Below are 17,537 nucleotides of genomic sequence, written 5' to 3' on the forward strand. Positions count from 1 at the left end.
TTAGGCCTAGTCTTGATTCCTTGCAGAAAACAGATAGAGACTAGAACTTTTTTGTATAAGCATCTAACTGAAGCCCTTTTTTCTAGCATTAGTTATTACTCTATATGACCATTAATATCATAACAAAAGTTTTTTATATATATATATACAATTTTCTAAATTTTGATATAAAATCCATACTTTAAGAAAAGTTTAAAGAATCAAAATAGAATCAAAGAATTGAGATTAGTAGCAATAGAATAGTCCCTTAATTTTTTGTTCTCTTCTGTCCCATATCAAAAGATGGCTCTGTCTTCTGGCATGATACAGAGATTTTGCATTTTCCTTTTAACAACATGCTTGGGTTTAAAGAAGGAGAGAGACATTCTTGAACTCCAAATACAGCTTGAATTTTTAAGTGAACTAGAACTACAAAAAGACCATTTGTGTTAAATGTCTTTAGAGAAGAGCAGAAACAAACATTTAGAAATGTTATGACTTATGAAACTATAGATGATATACCAATAGGCCAATTTACACTTTTCCTTGGGACTTTTTTTTCTAGATGATTTGTCCTTTTTCTTCAGATGTCTAATTTGTCCAGTGTTCTTCAGATTCTTTAGTCTTCATTCTCCTGAAAGACAAAACTAAAAACCTTTCCCCAAGACTAACTTTGGAGAGGTTCCCTTTTGGCAAGTGTTATATGATTAAATGAAAAACATTTGTTACTGGTATAAATTAGTTTAAATTGGATGGTCATGCTGGTTGATGAACTATCACCTCTTCTAATTAAGAAGTCTCTCTTGTTCAAATTTAACCTTTATCAATGTTCATGATATCCACAGCTTATCTTCTCCTGTAGAAACAAAAGCAAAACCTCGTCCACAATTTAACATATATCCTGGTTTCCATTCTGAGGTCAGCACATCCTTAAAGTATATAGGCTGATTTAATTCTGTAGCTTCTTTCTATTATCCAATGTGTCTCTGCAGCTGTATTTCCTTTCTCATTAGCACTGAGAAAATTCAAAGTTAATAGAGCATTATGTAATCTATTTCTGGGAGATAATGCTGTTTATTTAGCATAATCCTTTAGAGTTCTATTTGATCTTTCCATAACTGCTTGGCCTGTAGGATTATGCAGTATACCTGTAATATGCTTTATATTGTAATAAGCAAAAAACTGTTTCATTTTATCAGAGACATATGCTGAAGTATTGTCAGTTTTAATTTGTACATGTATACCTATGATGGCCATAACTTCTAGCAAATATGTGATTACACAATCAGCTTTTTCAGAACTCAAAGCAGTTGCCCATTGAAATCCTGAATGAGTATTGATGGCATGGTATACATATTGCAATTTTACAAATTCTGCAAAGTGAAATACATTCATTCCTATGATTACCCTTTAGGTTACATCCTGCTGTTAATGGAATCTTATTGTAAAAGATGGACATGAATCTTATTGTAACAAGTAGGACATTTCCTTACAATTTCCTTGGCTTGTTGCCAGGTTATGGAAAAATCCTTTTTTAAATCTTTACTATTGACATGATTTTTTAATGAAATTCTGAGGCCTCCAGCACATTTTCTATCTATAATTTATCAATCTCATCATTACATTGTGCTAGAGGGCCTGGCAGTCTTGTATGGGATCGAATGTGAATTATATATAAAGGATGACTCCTTTTCCTGATTATATCTCATAACTGAATAAATAATGAAGTTAATTCTGACTCATCAGGGATAAATTCTGCAGTCTCAATATATAATACCACTCTTTCAGCATATTGAGAGTCAGTAACTATATTGAGAGGTTCTGAAAAATCCATTAATACCAACAGAATAGCATACAATTCTGATTTTTGAACTAAATTATAAGGACTTTGAACCACTTTATTTAAATTTTCTGATTTGTAACCTGCCTTTCCTTGTTTGTTTGCATCTATATAAAATGTACAAGCTCCAGATATGGATGTTTCCCATACAATGCAAGGCAAAATCCAATCAGCACTCTTTATAAGTTCAATTTTATTGCTTTTGGGATATTTGCTGTTAATCTCTTCCCCAAAATTACTGCAAGCTTATTGCCAAGGTTTCCTTTCTGCCCATAATTTTTCAATATCCTCCTTAGTTAAAGGTACAACAATTTCTGCTGTGTCTATTCCTGCTAATTGATGAAGTCTCAATTTTCCTTTCCAAATCAAGCCAGAGATTTTTTTCCCATATAAGTTTTTAATTTTTTTACTCTGTTTATTTGGTAGAAATATCCATTCCAATATAATATCTTCCCTCTGCATTAAAATTCCTGTAGGAGAATGCCTAGAGGGTAAAATAACCAAAATGCAATCGACCTTTAGATCCACACAATCCATGAATCCTTCCTGTACATTCTTTTCTAGCAAGAGCAATTCCTTCTCACCTTTAGGGAGCAATCCTTTTGGACAATTTAATACCTTGTTACCTTCTAAGGTTTTGAACAAATTACCCAGTTCATCATTTTTTAACCCCAGCAATAGTTCATAGATGAGAAATGTCTCCAAATAATATTTGAAATTCATTAAGAGTCCATATTTTATCTCTCTTAATTTGTACCTTTTGGGGTCTAATTTTTTGTAGACCTATTTTATATCCTAAATAATTAATAGAATCTCTTCTTTGTAGCTTTTCAGGAGTAATTTGTAATCCTCAACAAGGCAATTTTTTTTCTTTTTCATACATTCTTTCTAAAGTAGCTACATTTGAGTCATCTAGTAAAATATCATCTATACAATGCTAAATTATAGATTTAGGAAATTTTTTATGTATCACTTTCACTGTTGTACAAAATATCAGCACAGGATTGTGCTATTCAACATTCCCTGTGGGGGAACCCTCCATTGATATCTCTTAACCAGTTGAGAATTATTGTAAGTAGGCACTGTGAAGGCAAATCTTTCTCTGTCATTTTCTTGTAAGGGTATTAAAAAGAAACAGTCTTTTAAATCAATAACTATAAGAGGCCATCCTTTAGGTAACAGAGTAGGCAAAGGAATTCCAGATTGTAGAGAGCCCATTGGCTAAATTACATTGTTAATTGCTCTTAGGTCTGTTACCATTCTCCTTTTACCAGATTTCTTTTTAATAACAAATACAGGAGAATTCCAAGGGCTGGTTGATTCTTCAATATGCTGAGCATTTAACTGTTCTTCTACCAGCTCTTCTAAAGCCTAGAGTTTCTCTGTTGTTAAATGCCATTGCTGAACCCATACAGGCTTGTCTGTTAACCATTTTAAAGGTAGAGCTGTTGGTGTCTTTGGAAGATCATCAGTTGATGTGCCCTGTTCTTGTACAATCTGGATGGCTGGTGACTACTCATTAGACTAATACCTCTACTATTCCTCTTAGAAACATGTGTTAGTTTACAATTTTTTTCTGGTGTTGGAGGAATGTTAATCTGAGTATTCAATTGTTGTAATAGATGACAGTCCCATACATTCATAGCTATGTTAGCAACATATGGCTTGAATTTTCTTCTGTTCTTCTGGATCTATACATTCGAGCCATCTTGCACTCTGTTTCACTTGAGATAATGTTCCAATCTCTGACAGCTGAACATTTACCTCCTGAAGAGTTCAATTTGGATGCCAAAATTCTGGTGCAATTATTGTCATATCTGTACATGTGTCTACTAAACCATCCAAGAAATTGTCATCCAAGAAATTGTCATTTATTCATATTTTTAATTTTGGTCTTTGTTCATTTATAGAATTTTGCCCCCAAAAATTGCTTTATGGCTTCTCTTGAATTTTCTGTTCTTTCTGCCTCACCTGTTTTATCACCCTGAGCAGCCTGGTTTATTCCAATAGGCATTTGGTTATTTAATTGCTCTGAGTAGGGTTTTTTTCTATGATGGCAGAAAAAGTCTGAACTTGATTTGCTGTGGGGGCCTGCATGAGCCCCCTCTGGGAGTTTCCTGAGGAAAGAGGCAAAGGATTACTTTGTCTGTCCCTTGTTGATCTACATTCATTGGTCCAATGTTTACCCTTATCACACCTTCTGCATATTCCAGAAGGGAGGGGCATTCTGTTGCTATTGTTCCTTGAATAAACATTCTTTCTAGGAATGCCCTGTTTACATTCACTTTTCAAATGACCTTGCTTTCCACACCCAAAATATCTAACATTCCTCAATCCTTTTGAAATTGCTTCTCCTATCCACATATCTTCATGGCCATGAGACTCAATATTAATTGTGTCCCTGATCCAGTCCTCCAAAGGTGCAGATCTTGCATTTAATGGCCTGATTATTCTTTTGCATGCTGCATTTGAATTCTCAAAAGCCAAAGATTCAATTATTATCTCTCTAACTTCTGATTCTGGTACTATTCTATTTACTGCTGAAGACAGCCTTTGTAAGAAATCCATGAAAGATTCTTTTGGGCCCTGTATAACCTTTGTGAATGACTCAATTTTCTTTCCTGTTTCCCCAATTCTGTCCCATGCAATCATGGCTGCCATGCAGCAAAGAATTAAGGTTTGGTTATAATACAAACATTGTTTTTGTATTCCAGTATATTGGCCTTCTCCAAGAAGCTGATCCTGGGAAATTTCCACACCTCTAGCTCTACATTGATTTTCTATTATCTTAGCCTCATCTCTGTACCACATGAACCACTGCAATTGTGCTCTGTATTCCTGAACAGCCATTACTAATTCCTTCCAGTCTTGAGGAATAATCCTATTACAAGTTGACCATGAGTTTAACATTTGCTTTACAAATGGAGAATGCATGCCATAGGATACTATAGCTTCCTTAAATATCCTCAAATCTAGCATTTCAACTGGAGTTCAATTAGTTTGTACATGCCCTTGATCAGGTAGTTGCTGTATGGTTACCAGCTAAATTAAGTTTGATTGTTAGAAAACAGGCTGTCTCTCTGTAACCTTATAATCCAATCCTGAAAAATTTTACCTTTAAATTCTTCTGTCTGAGTCTGAATTTCTCTATAATTAATTTTAATAATTATATTAATATATAATTATATTATTAACAAATATAATATATATTAACATATTAATTTTAATAATTAATTTTTTAAAGCTTTTATCTTGGCACTTAAATTGACCATCTTCTTAAATAATAATATAAGGGTAATTAAACAAATAATATGCATAATTGATTTTACATACATCCCATCAACATTAATTCTCTCATGTAATTGTTCTGTTTTCAGACTGCCTAATGTTTTATCAAAAAAGACCAATTTTCTTCCATTGTAAAGATATTTCCCATTTTCTAATGTGGGAAAAATTTTTCTCTTTTAAGTAGTTTCTCCCTTTAAGATATCTGATTTTTTTTTTTTTTTTGGTTTTTCGAGACAGGGTTTCTCTGTGTAGCTTTGCGCCTCTCCTGGAACTCACTTGGTAGCCCAGGCTGGCCTCGAACTCACAGAGATCCACCTGGCTCTGCCTCCCAAGTGCTCAGATTAAAGGCGTGCGCCACCACCGCCTGGCCTGTAAGATATCTGATATCTTAATTGAATTACCAAGTATGCATAGAACAGTAGAAGTCTGTGGGAATTTCAAAACAGCTACCTAGTGTGGTTTCAGTCTGAAATGGAAATCCAGAAAAATGAGAGAGAGAGAGAGAGAGAGAGAGAGAGAGAGAGAGAGAGAGAGAGAGAGAGAGTCTACTACCTACCAGGAGAAGAGAAAAAAGCTAAAAGCTAAAGTCCAGCCTGAGCCATTTTGGGCCTGAACCAGGGGCTTATAAACCCACAAGCAGTTAGCCACTAGTAGCTCCAGCCCCTTTAATCTCCTGCCTTGTGAGTTGGAGATCTGGCTATAAGTAGCTCGAGCTGCATGCAGCCTGACCACTTGCAGCTATGGTCAAGTGCAGCTCTGGCTGCATTTAGCTGGACAGCTTGTAGCTCCATCCAGGACTGGGGCCTGTAACTCTGGCCAAACTGGGGCCTGTATCCTCTGGTCTGTAAGGCCACCTATGGTTTTTCAATGAATTTTCACAACTTGTGTGCCAAATATAGACAAATTTCTTAACAGTCTCATTAAATAAGAAACACAGAACCAAATACGTGGCAATAGCCAAAGAGATCAGAGAAATAGTGGATAGCTATAACTAGCCTTAGCTTACCACCACGCTGTAGCTTCCACAGAGAGCTTCTTTGTGTCTCTGAACTGCACTTTTATTGACTTCCTGTCCTGCCTTCTCATTGGCTCTAAGCCCAGCCACATCACTTCCTCATCACTGCCTGTCTATATAGACTTCCAGGTCTCTATGGTTGGTACTGGGTTTAAAGGCACATGTCAACATGTTTGGCTGTGTCCTTGAACACTCAAAGACTCTGCCTGCTGTGTGATCAGATTAAGGGTGTGTGCTACCACTGCCAGACTTCTGTTTTATGGCTTGCTATGACCTCTGATGTTTAGGCAAGCTTTATTTATTAACATAAAATTAAAATGTCACATTTCAGCACAAATAAAATACCACCACAATTTTCTTTCAACAACACAGAAAGTTATGCAAATCAATTCTAAAGTTCAGAGATTATAATCAGCTTTGATACCATTCTAAAAGTTTTCTTGAGAGTTTGAAGTCAGATCCTAATCCATCAGTGGCTCTAAGCTTTATTTGGTAACTCCAGGTAAAATTCCCTCTTCTTAATTTTTTAAAGTTGCTTTTTAAGATTATCAGGAACATTTCAAAGTAGCTGATTGACAAAAGGTATTAGCATTTTAATTGCATCCTGACAGGTAGTTTTTCTGCACAGCAAAGAAAATTACAGGTCTTGGTAAATCTCAGCACTGAGCTTTGGTGTAAAGTTTTGGTCTTCTGGATAGATACAGAAGTTAATCCTCATTCTGTGTCCACTGGCACAAACAAACTTCTATCCTTTCAGGATATTCCATTTCTGTCTCTTCCTCCTTCCCTTGCATCTCTGATTTTTCTTTTGTGTGATAGACTGCACTGAGATTGCTTTCTTCCACTTGGTAAGAACTTCCAAGTTGGAGAGACTGTTTTTAAAGTCAAGTAGATTTTTCTTTCTGCCAATAACTTATGCCTTCCTGTTCCCTCCATTTGCTTTCATGATTTCCATGGCCCAGAAGGAACACCCAGAGCTTTGAACCATGTTCACATTCTTTTATCTCACATCCTCCCAGCTGCTCTCTTGCCTCGGTGAATGGCTTTTGCTCTGATTCACATGAAGTCATTAGAGGCAGGTGATGAATGTACCTGGGAGCCTCTCCTGAATCAAGATGAAGCTAATGGTTTGATGATGCTATTTTACTTATTCTCCACAATGTCAGTGTTAGACATCAGAATGTCCCTTGGCTGAGGATTTGGGGAATCAGAAAATGAAACCCAGGATAGATGTCATGAGCTCTTTCCTGGCTCTGATGGCCCAGCCATGAGGGAGAGTGGACACCAGCACATATGATGACCACAGCAAACAGAGAAGGACACTTAATTGACGAATGGGGAACTACTTTTGGAATCTCCCTGTGGAGGAGGAAGACTTAACAGTCTGAAATAGTGTCCTAGTTAGCATTAACTGTCACCTTGACACAGCCCAAAATCACCTCTGAAAAATGTGTTTCAACTGAGTAACTATCTTTATCAGGATGGTCTGTGGACATGCCTTGAGGCATTGTCTTAACTGACACAGGAGGACTCAGAGACCTCCTTTAACAGTAAATCCCACCTTTAACAGCACTGAGAACATAGGGCACCTGGGTCTCTGTGTCACATGGACACATAGGTAGGGATGGGCCTCCCTCCTTGCAGCTGACAGACCCAAGGCCATCACAGCAGATGTCCATTATTCTCTGAGGGTGCGGGGATGTTTATCAGCCTTGTAGCTTGATGTGTTGCTTGGAGGTGAAATATAAGGTGAGAAAAGGTGAGAGGGATTTGAGACAGCACTGGGAGTGGAAGGGACAGAGCAGTGCCTTGGACAGAGACCCCACCACCTACAGACCATTGGGTTCTGTGATGTGCTCCTGCCTGGGAGGACACACAGCTTAGAGGAAGGAAGGGCAGCCAAACTTGGAGCCTGAACCAGAGCTGAAGCTCCTCTTAGAGGGAAGAAACCACAGTGAGAAGAGAGATGGAGGTGTCATCTTTGCTTCCATGCAAGGGCTGTACCCCCTGGCAGGGCCTTCTTCTCACAGGTAAGTGTGTCTATTCTCTGAGTGTGGAGGGAAGGGACCTCAGAGGCAGGATGGAGTGTTCTGAAGAGGACAGGAGCCCAAGAGGATACTTGGGGTTTCTGTTAGAGGTCACAAAGCAGAAGGCACAGGGAGGGACAAAGGCTCAGCAGTCAGAAGCTCTCAGCAGACAGGAGGTGATGAGGGAAAGTGAAAAGCCCCAAACACTAAATATTCAAAGTCAGTCATATTGGCTGCTATGTTCTGAAGACTGATGTTCCCAACTCTGACAGGGTGACTCTCCAGACAGAAATCAAAAAGGGGTGGACCAGTGAGATTGCTCAGTGTCCGGGTATACAACCTGAATTCATTCCTCAGGCCCCATATGGAAAGAATAGACTCCTGAAAGATCAACCCAGCCCTCTATACAGGAGCTGACATATGGACCTGCAGATGTACACATTGGGACACGTGCTTCCCACGAGCACCATTTCATGGACTGGCACATGCACACACTGAGACAGGTCCTTCACAAACACACACATAAAATACATAAGTAAATGTAAAAAAATGAAATCACAATTGACTACAATTATTGTCATTATTGCCCAACCTAGGGACTATGTAGAAAAATCCATGGACACAGTCCTCCTTCCTTCTTCCTACCACTCTTCTTTCCTTTCCCCAATGGTGTCTGAGTCTTTTACAGGAATTGAACCTTCCAAAGACTCCAGGTTCTCACAAAACCCTGGTTAGAGTAGAACAGAAATCAGATTGTCTGGAGCATGAAGTCTCAAGTTGGCTAGAACCAGGAAGGTAACAGAGAAAAATGTCAGAAAGTGAGGGATCTCTAGAGGCAGAGGTTAGAGAGGCATTACTCCTTGCACCAAATGCTGTTTATGTGAAGAGGGATATGGGGACACTGTGTAGGGATCCAGGCAGACACTTGACCAAGGAATCCTCATATAGAGGAAATGACATAGTTAGAGGCTTTGAGGGAATAGAAATCGTGTTGCTCACCTTCATCAAGGAGGGTGGGCACACCCCTACTCATACACTTAAGCTGAGTGATGAACATACCTGCTCAGTGTTGTGTTTCTCTTTTCTGGTCTAGCCTCCCTTTTAACCTGCTGGCACCTGTCCACCACTGCCCAAGTTACCATTGAATCAGTGCCGCCCCAAGTGGTTGAAGGAGAAAACGTCCTTCTACGTGTCAACAATCTGCCAGAGAATCTTATAGCTTTTTCCTGGTACAAGGAAGCGAGGAATATGAACCTCAGAATTGCACTATTTGCACTGGACACAAATCTAAGTGTGATGGGGCCTGAACAAAGTGACAGAGAAACAGTGTACAGAAATGGATCCCTGTGGCTGAAAAATGTCACCAAGAAGGACACAGGATTCTATACCCTACAAACAGTAAAGAGAGGTGGAAAAATTGTATCTACAACAACCATGTACTTCCATGTGTACAGTAAGTGATTCTGTGTGAAATCCGGGTGCTGGGTGGGGTTTATTGCACTGGATACACACAGAAACATCAAACCTAGCCTGTGTCTACCTCCACTCAGCATGTGTCCTCATGTTGAGGTTTGAGCATTTAGTTCAGAACACAAAGTGGAGAACAACTACAGCAGAGCAGAATCCTTCATTTGACTATAAACTTGCAGGCAGCTGGATGCATGGTGGGTAAATCAGCCTAGGTTATCTTCACTGTCTATACTCTTGGGTTCTCATAAGGAATGTATCCCTGAGACCGTCCCCAAGTGACAGAGAGTGGGCCTGGTTAATGGATTGAATGGGAATGGGATTCTGATAGAATGGTGAGCCCCAGGAAGCCCTAGTTGAGGACCTCTGTCCCAGACTCAATACCAGGTAGCCCTGAGAAACATTTTACTAGAGTTACATTTTGACTTCCTGGTGTCAGGGAACTTTTTTTTAACAGTTGAACTCTTATGATATGTGGAACCAGCTAGTGTACTGTTACGAGAGCTAGAGTTTGGCTAGATCCCAAGACATCTTATCCAGAGACTAAACAGGAAGAATACAGGTGCCCAGGCCATTACATAGATGTCCTGAAATGGTTATGAGACATCCAGGAAGTTCATGGTTGCCAAAGAGAGGAACAAAAAACACAGGTTCTCCTGACAAGTTCTGCACAGCTCCACAGATGTGAGCTGCAGTTCCCCAGTGACAAACAGGGAGGATACTATCAGGCCACACAATCAGTACTTAGAAAAGTATTTGTCTGAATCAGGACTTTACCTTGTAGCCTGGTTTCTACTTCTGTCACTTCAGACCTGGAAGCCATGGACATGGCCTTCTCAGATCTATTGGCTCCTTCCTGTATCTGTTACATTGATATAGCATCATATTCAGATCCCCCTTTGTGTAGTTTCTTTGGGAAAGATATGGTACCCAAGCAGAATGACCTAGACTGAAGTCCAAGGCATCTTAGAATGGCAAAAGAGCTAATGGACAGACCCATCACACGGCTCAGTAAGCAGAGGAAGTAGGAGCATTGTCTTGCAACTCTACATAGGACAGTAGAATCCACATCCTCTTTCTATGACTCAAGTATCCTATTTCCATACATCCAGGCTGTGAGACTCCTGACACATCTGCTCCTTGGCCTTTGTCCTGAGTCAGTACACTGACTAGTGACTGCAGAGAGAAGAGTTTTGTCCCTTTCCTCATGATCCACATAGATGGTCCCTTTGGAGCCCTCACAGACAGTTCTGTCCACTTTCTGGTGAAAGCAAATTCCAACTTTCCAGAACATTGAGATCACAGGGGAGACTGTGGTATAGCTGGGTTTCTGTCCCACATAGGTAGTAGAGAGACTCCCTCCTTGTTGCAGACAGACCAAGGCCAGGAAACAGCAGAGGGCAAACCTAGATTAAGTTGCTGTTCTTTCAAGACCCAGGGATGTTCATCATCCTTGTCCACATGTGATCTGGAGGACTGAAACACAAAGACAGAAGGGAGAAAGACACCAGGCAGCACTGAGAGTGGAGGGGGCAGAGAAATATTTTGAACACAGACCCACCCACAGCCCATGGGAGTCTGTGGAGTGCTCTGCCTGCTCAGCTCTGAGTGGGAAAGGACAGCAGATTTTGGAAGCTGTTCTAGAGTAGATGTGCATCAAGAGGAAGACATATAATAGTGTCATGGAGACCAGGAATACACTATCTGTACCATTCTGCAAAGGGTGCACTACCTGTCACAGGCTCCTGTTCACAGTTGATACTACAAGTTGGTAGTGTATGAGAAGAGAGGACTGACTTACCATTTGGAGTCTCCTAAATGAGACAGGACCTGAGAAGTGTCTCACAGTTTGTAGGGGAGAAGACACAGGCCAGAGAGTTGCTCAGCAGCAGGAAGCTCTCAATGAACAAGAAATCATAATGGGTGGTAGTGGTTGTTCTTACCCAAAGTTATTCACCATGACCACAATATTCTGATGAAAACTGATGTTCTCAGTTATGTCTTCACGAACAAAAAATCAAGCTGGTAGTCATCAGTGACATGGCCCTGATATCAGTGGATATGGGCATTTCATTCATTGTCTGATGAACTTAGAAGCAAGGATTGCAAGATGTCCTCTGACCTCCACCTAACTACTGTGCCCTGCAGCCATGCTTCATGCACACTGAGACAGGCCTTTGCATGCAAACTCTCACACAAATATAATTTGTAAGTGCCAAAAAAAAGCTAGTGAAAAAATTTTACACTGTATCCCCAAACTTATGTTTTTCTTAAATAAAATCCATGGGCATAAAGGGTCCTGAGAAATCATTCATTGATTGAGTCTCTACAGGTATCTGAGGTTTTTCTAGGCAGCATTTTCTTTTAAAAATATAAGACAAATCATGGTTCTTACAATGCCCCAATTCGAATGGACTTGAAGTACCAGAAGCTGGAGGGTGAAGTAACGTGTTGACTGGAACCACAAGAGGAACAGAACAACAACAGAAAAAGGTCAGAGAGTGAAGATACAGGGTGTGTAGGGGAAGAAGAGTGGCAGCCATCATCCCAATCTACCAGAAATGTGAGCAGGGGTCTGAGGGCAATGAGCCAGGCCATGTTGACACCTGAGGAGAGTGACATATAGTGGAAATGACTACTTTGGGGACACTGAGAACATGGAGGTCATGTGCTGACCTCCACCAAGCAGGACAGCAGTGAGCCAAGCCATGTTGACACCTGAGGAGAGAGTGCCATGTAGTGGAAAAGACAAGAGTGGGGACACTGTGAATGTGGAGGTCACGTGCTGACCTCCACCAAGTGGGAAAGTGAGACACAAACCCACATACCTAGGCTGAGCAATGGACACAGCTGTTCAAGACAGAGGGATTCAACTTAGCCAAATACAAAGTTCCCAATAGTAATGCATCTCTCTTCTCTTCTAGCCTCCCTTTATACCTGTGGGCACCCTCCCCCCTCTGCCCAGCCCACTATTGAATCAGTGCCACCCAGTGTTGCTGAAGGGGGAAGTGTTCTTTTACTTGTTCACAATCTCCCAGAGAATCTTCAAGCTCTTTACTGGTACAAAGGTGTGATTGCACACAAGAAGTTTGAAGTTGCCCGACACATAAGACAAATAGATTCAAGTTTGCAGGGGCCTGCACACAGTGGTAGACAGGCATTGTTCAGAAATGGATCACTCCTGCTCCACAATGTCATCTGTAAGGACACTGGATTCTACACCCTACGAACTCTGACTACAGATCTAAAAGTTGAAGAAGCCCATGTGCAACTCGAGGTGAACAGTAAGTGATTCTCTGGGATTGTTCAGTGCTGGGTGAGGCTAAAACACACAGGACTCTCATGTCTGCCTTGTGCATGACTCCTCTGCACTGTGTCTGCATGCTGGGGTTTTAACACTTAGTGTGGGACACATCTGGTGGAGACAAATGGCCATAGATCATTGTCTGTAGTCTGACTACCCCAGTATTGAGGAAGACATTGATGGAAAGAAATTCAACATAAGATGTCAGACTCTGTCCAGTATCTGGGGCTTCTATCCATGTGTGTGAGGAAACCATAGCATCCTCACAGAGGTGAGCACCCAGAAGCCCTGGACCCTGTCATGTGTCCTAGGCCCAACTATATATGACCCTAGAGATCATTTGTCCAGGACTTGATTCTTACTTCTTCTCAGAGCTGAACAGGGAACAATGGTTTTTAGTTGCCAAGGCCAAACTGGGGTATGTTTTAGCTCCAGGTTGAGAGTGTCATATATAAAATCCAGGAACTGGTACAGAGACCATAGAGGAGTGCTGCTTACTGACTTGAGACTTATGGCTTGGTCGGTCTCCTCTCTTTTATCACCCAAGACTGATAGCCTAATGGTGTGACTGCCTGCAGTGAGCTAGATCCTCTCACACTAATCTGCAATTATGTGTGTGTGTGTGTGTGTGTGTGTGTGTGTGTGTGTGTGTGTAGTACAGTATATACTAAAGTCTTGCCCTTGGGTCAATTTGATAGTGGCACTTTTAATTGACTCTCCCACATTCTAAGGGACTCTAACGTGTGTCAAGTTGACATAAAGCAAGTCATCCAAGTATCTGAGACTTTTCTATGACCTGAGCCTGACAAAAAGATAAGACTGTTCCTGCCCTCACCCACCTCTAGTCCTGTGGACTGCAGGACAAATCACCAAGCACATCAGTAAGTGAAGTCAGGAGTTGACTGGATCCTTAAAGGAAACTGAAAAAAAGCTAGAAATTGAAAATCTATGGTCGGTAGATTTCAAGGGAGACATCATCTCAAATTGCAGTATTCATGAGTGTTTACAGTGTTTGACTGAGGGCAGTGTGAGAGGAGTCATTTAAACAACCAGAGAGAGAGCTCTTTGCAGAGGAAATGACACATCCAGAAGCACTCAGGGATTGGAGGTCATGTTGCTGACCTCCACCTTGAAGGATAGACACACCCACATCTGCATCTCTAGGCTGAGTCATGAATCTATCTGTTCAGAACAGAGGTTACCATCTTCCCACCAACCCAATGTTCTTCAATTGATGGCTTTTTTCTCTTCCAGCCTCCGTTTCTACATGCTCTAACTCTCCAACCTCTACCCAAGTCACAATTGAATCAGTGCCTCAGTATGTTGCTGAAGGGGAAAGCGTTCTTCTCTTAGTTCATAATCTGCCAGAAGATCTTCAAGAATTTTACTGGTACAAATCAGTGTATAGGACAGACGTCTTTAAAATTGCAGAATACAACAGAGCCATTGATTCCACCATCTGGGGGCTTGCACACAGCCAAAGAGAAATGGTGTACACCAATGGATCCCTGCTGATTGAGGGCATCACTGAGAAAGATGCAGGATTATACATGCTAGAAACTTTGAACAAAGATTACAAAATTGAAAAAGCATTTGTGCAACTCCATGTGAACAGTAAGTGACCTTTTATGGCTTCCAGCTGCTGGGTGTGGCTTATCCTACTTCATACACTAGACTGTCAGAACTGGGTTGTACCTGCTGTTTCCCGCCCAGCACCGTGTCTCCACACTGGGGTTTAGGCACTGACTGTAAGTCACACATAGGGTAGACAACAATTGATCAGAATACCTCACTGGGCTCCACCTGCAGTGAAGAGAATGTATGCTGGATAACTCAGAGCAAGCATGTCAGACACAGACCAGATACTTGGGACTCTCACCATACAAGGCCTCAAGAGAGACTGCGTGGTTTCCAGGCAGGCATTTGCTGAGGAAGCCATGGGATCCTTATAGAGAGTACCAGGAAGTCCTAGCTCCAAAACTCTGTCCCTGGCTCTTCTTCAGGTGACACTGGGGATATTTTGTCAATGTTTGGCTTTAATATCCTGTTATTGCTGATAGGGATCAAGCCTTTACTGACTGTCCAAGTTCCATAGAGTATGTAACTGGCTGTGCACTAAATGGGAGCTGCAGTTAGGTAGGTCACTTGGGCATCCTCTCCTTTCTGAGTCCAAATACAGATTCCCCAACTATTAGCCAATTATTCTTATAGGTTTAAGAGACTTCACAGAAAGATCAGTGTCCCAAAGGATAGAAACAGAAGCAATACTTACTCAATACTCCTTGTTCTCGGGGATCAAGCCTAGGGAATACTCTTCTTCAGGTAGATAGTAACAGATGCTGCTGATTTGAGCATCTTCCCCATGCCAAGTTCCAGCCACTGCTCATAACTAAGGTTAACTCACAGGAGAAGCAGTGATCATTTGCAATGTGTCCTATTATAGGGAAATTGAGACACAGCAAACTCAGGATCCCAAGCAGGGTCATACAGGCTATGGGTGGCAGATCCAAAGCACAATACACACACCACACACACACACACACACACACACACACACACACACACACACACGTATATACCCCTCAGGTCCAACAAATTCTCTCCCGTGGAGGCTTTATTAAGTGTGAAGTATAGAAGAGGGGCTGCTTGAGCTCGCTGAAGAATATTGTCATTTAGTCCCCTCTCTTTTTTCCACAGAGCCTGTGTCACAGCCCTTATTGCGAGTCATTGACACCACAGTCACAGTACAGAGCTCTGTGATCTTCACTTGCTTCTCAGCTGACCCTGGAATCTCCATCCATTGGATCTTCAATAACCAGAATCTGCAGCTCACAGAGAGGATGTCTCTGTCCCCCCAAAATTGCCAACTCAGCATAGATCCTGTCAGGAGAGAGGATGCTGGAGAGTATAAGTGTGAGGTCTCCAACCAAGTCAGTTCAAAGACCAGTCTCCCAGTCATCCTGGTTGTGAAGAATGAGTGACCTCTCCTCTCATCCTATAGCAGAGTGCTGACATTTCTTTATCAATGGAGTACAACAAGGAGAAAAGTTACGTGGTAAAAATTGTCGGTTATTACTCAGGTACAGCCAGCATGGTGACTCAAGCTTATAATCCTGGGATAAAAGTGCACATGGACTGGCCAGAACATAAAAAGAGACTCAGTTTCTAAAGGGGAAAAGCAAACATAAATATAGTAGACAGAACTGCAAAGGACTCAAGAACTTAGGTTATCGATCAAATATATAGCCGGTTCTTAGAGTCTAAGGAAACTAATTTCAGGATCCGCAAACTTCTGGTGAAGTGAGGAATGTTGACCGGATAAGTGACTGCGTAAATTTGTCTGTGGACATAACTGATTTCTAAATTGTTTTGATGCTTAGTTTGTTTGATACACAGATGTAAAATCCATGGTGTAAGGATCAAGTGGACTGTATCTATCCTGACACTGGCGTTCACAGTGCAAACTTGTTCATGATTATTTTCCTTGTTTATATATATTTTAAGACATAGATGGGATTTTCCACTTTAACTTTTCTGAGGTGCACTGATGAGTGGCATTAAGCACATTACCATATTACCATGTGAACATCACCATTGTCCCTTTGCAAGGTATTTCTAAACCTATATCCCATCTACTTCTGTCTCTATGCATAAGAAAAAATAGGACTTCTAGTTATTTGTAGTAAATATTAGTATATGGAAGAACAGACCAGGTGGCTGTGCTTGCCAACCAGTTCCAGAAACTTCTGTAGAATCTTTATTATTTTCTCCAAATAAGTTCATGTCATCTGCAGATACACTTGACAGTTGATTGATTGGCTGCCTTTCAGTTCTTTGTTTTGCCTAATTGTTCTTTCTATGACTCCTAAGGTAACACTAAAGAGAAGTGACCACAGCAGCATCCTTGTGTCACTCCTGGTCATAGAGGGAAAGCTGTCAGTGCCCCCACTGAGTACAATTTACTGTGGATTTCCATGTGTTCTCCTACTGCACTGGCCTGCCCACTACACCTTGTTTGACTGTTTTCATCATTAAAAACTGTTCACTTTTGTCAAATGTCTTTATTGACTTAGTCTTATGAGTTACACGTTGAATCAGTTTTGTGTTTCTCATTCTTCTAACTCTATAGGTTCTGGGCTTATAGGAATATTTCTGTTTCATCTCGGTCACTCAACATTTAGCACAACTATTGAGTGCTCATGGAACTCTTAGTATTCTTTAGAAGGACTGTAAGGACTCAAATTTCACTTCTAGTGTTAATGGTAATATATTTAAAGCAAAGCTAATCTAATTAAAGGTTGTTGATACTGTTAATCATTTTGAAAAACCAACTTCAGATTCAATGATTTCCCCTACTGTTATTCATTTGTATCATTATTCTAACTTGTGGAGTTTCGACCATACAGAATCAATGCTTTCCTTTTTACTCCCCATGGTTTGTTTAGTTACCTTTTCTTTGTACAGCTCAGGACCACCTCCCTGGGAATGGCACTACCCAGAGTGTTTTGGGCCCTCAAACATCAATCAGTGAACAAGGATATGCTCCATAGACACACCAGGAGGCCAACTGATGGAGGCAATTCCTTGAGGTTTCCTAAGTGTCTCTAGCTTGTGTCA

At 40.9% G+C, this 17,537-nt stretch overlaps 1 protein-coding gene across 1 annotated transcript; it reads left to right on the plus strand.

The window, feature by feature from the left end:
• Positions 1–8,079: 8,079 nt before the first annotated feature.
• Positions 8,080–15,901, plus strand: LOC131925632 (pregnancy-specific glycoprotein 22-like). Its single transcript, XM_059281016.1, has 5 exons — positions 8,080–8,152; positions 9,243–9,602; positions 12,541–12,900; positions 14,175–14,534; positions 15,618–15,901. Exons 1-5 carry the CDS (start codon positions 8,089–8,091, stop codon positions 15,899–15,901), a joined length of 1,428 nt encoding a protein of 475 aa, XP_059136999.1. The 5' UTR covers positions 8,080–8,088.
• The last annotated feature ends 1,636 nt before the right edge of the window (positions 15,902–17,537 follow it).

This window comes from Peromyscus eremicus, chromosome 1 (genome assembly GCF_949786415.1).
Source record: "Peromyscus eremicus chromosome 1, PerEre_H2_v1, whole genome shotgun sequence".
Lineage (NCBI taxonomy): Eukaryota > Metazoa > Chordata > Mammalia > Rodentia > Cricetidae > Peromyscus > Peromyscus eremicus.

Coding starts and splice junctions, on each gene's coding strand:
- LOC131925632 (XM_059281016.1), top strand. CDS start 8,089: ATGGAGGTGTCATCTTTGCTTCCATGCAAGGGCTGTACCCCCTGGCAG. Junction 9,603..12,540: donor CATGTACTTCCATGTGTACA/GTAAGTGATTCT, acceptor CTTCTCTTCTAG/CCTCCCTTTATACCTGTGGG. Junction 12,901..14,174: donor TGTGCAACTCGAGGTGAACA/GTAAGTGATTCT, acceptor TTTCTCTTCCAG/CCTCCGTTTCTACATGCTCT.